We start from the raw sequence: 1,360 nt of genomic DNA on the forward strand, positions 1-1,360 counted from the left end.
TAACCGAGGAGTACCAACAATTGTGTCCACATGTGTACATGGGGGAAAATGGGAAGTAGGGAAGAAAACACTTATCCTGTGCCTGAATCATCCATCTGAGCTGTTCTTATGTTTTCAGAAATGCACCAAAATGTAAATCAGGCTTTGCAAACATAGTTTTATTAATTTTTAACCAAATTCAAATGTGGTGCTGCCAGCTAAAACTTCACTTACATTTTCTGGCCAATAGTTGAGTTTTCTTGAAAAAGGAGATCTACATCGATGTCAAAGTTACATGTGGTGATGCACCAGGTCATACCCCCGACCACCTGTACAGGAGAAATGGAGGAAACAGTTTAGTGGAGGTGGAAGTTCACTGGGCTGATAAAGAAATGGGACTGTCTGTTGTGTGCAGTTTTTAAACTATTTGTAAAAGACATAAAGGTACTCACTTTATGCCAAGCTGGTTGAACAGTTAACCCTCATGTGTCGTGATAAAATTTTGGTCTTTTTCATCTTTTATTTTTATAACATTTTGGCAGTGTTGATGCATTTGGCATAAATGTGGTAAAGGTGTGTATTTGTACGCAATAAAGTCCCACTCTGGACTTCTGGACACTGTGATCTGTCTCCATCTCTTTCTCTTACACAAATACACACCTTTAACACACCTGTTCACTCACACACACATGTATGTATGAACATGCACATGCACACTCAGGCTAATCATTTCAATGTAATATAATTTCTGATACCTCAAACGTACAGTATACAGTAATGTCTTACCATATACACACGCGCATGCATGCACTCCTTGAAGTACATGGGGCCTCTTGCAGCACTTTAAAAACCAAACCAGTGGTGAAAAAATCTTGGGTTTATCTGGTAAATTTTGGACCATCAGTGAGTGTACACAGGTGCTATTACAATCAAAGGTGTCGGAGAGAAGGATGCTGTCCAAGCTGCACGTCATCTTTGAAAATGTCTCACACCCACTCCATGATGTGTTGGTAGCTACAGGAGTACTTTCAGTACAAGACTTATTGCACCAAGATGCACCACAGAGTGCCACAGAAAATCATTCCTGCCTGTGGCCATCAGACTGTACAGCTCTTCACTCTGAGTCTCAGACACTTTGAGTGAAAAGGTTTACCATTGACTTTGAACTGTTTAATATTGTGCAATTACCATTCTACATGCAATGAACACAATTAGTAGTACTATTATTACATACACTTATAACAGCAAGAGTGTATATTTATTTTTGTGTTATATTTTTATTTTATTTTCATATTTATACTTTTGATTTTATTATACATCTTTACTTCTACTTCTTTAGGACTTTTGATTGGGAGCATCTGCAACTGAAAGCAATTTCCCC

General features: G+C 38.2%; 1 protein-coding gene across 1 annotated transcript in view; it reads right to left on the bottom strand.

The window, feature by feature from the left end:
* The window catches only part of ccdc93 (CCC complex scaffolding subunit CCDC93), a 33,221-nt gene that overhangs the window by 28,435 nt on the left and 3,426 nt on the right, over window positions 1-1,360 (bottom strand). Inside the window, exon 3 of the mRNA XM_008279446.1 lies at window positions 214-308. Within this exon, the coding sequence (XP_008277668.1) occupies window positions 214-308 (95 nt within the window). The remainder of the gene's footprint in view (window positions 1-213; window positions 309-1,360) is intronic.

The sequence above is a fragment of the Stegastes partitus genome, unplaced genomic scaffold (genome assembly GCF_000690725.1).
Source record: "Stegastes partitus isolate 25-593 unplaced genomic scaffold, Stegastes_partitus-1.0.2 Scaffold159, whole genome shotgun sequence".
Classification (NCBI taxonomy): domain Eukaryota; kingdom Metazoa; phylum Chordata; class Actinopteri; family Pomacentridae; genus Stegastes; species Stegastes partitus.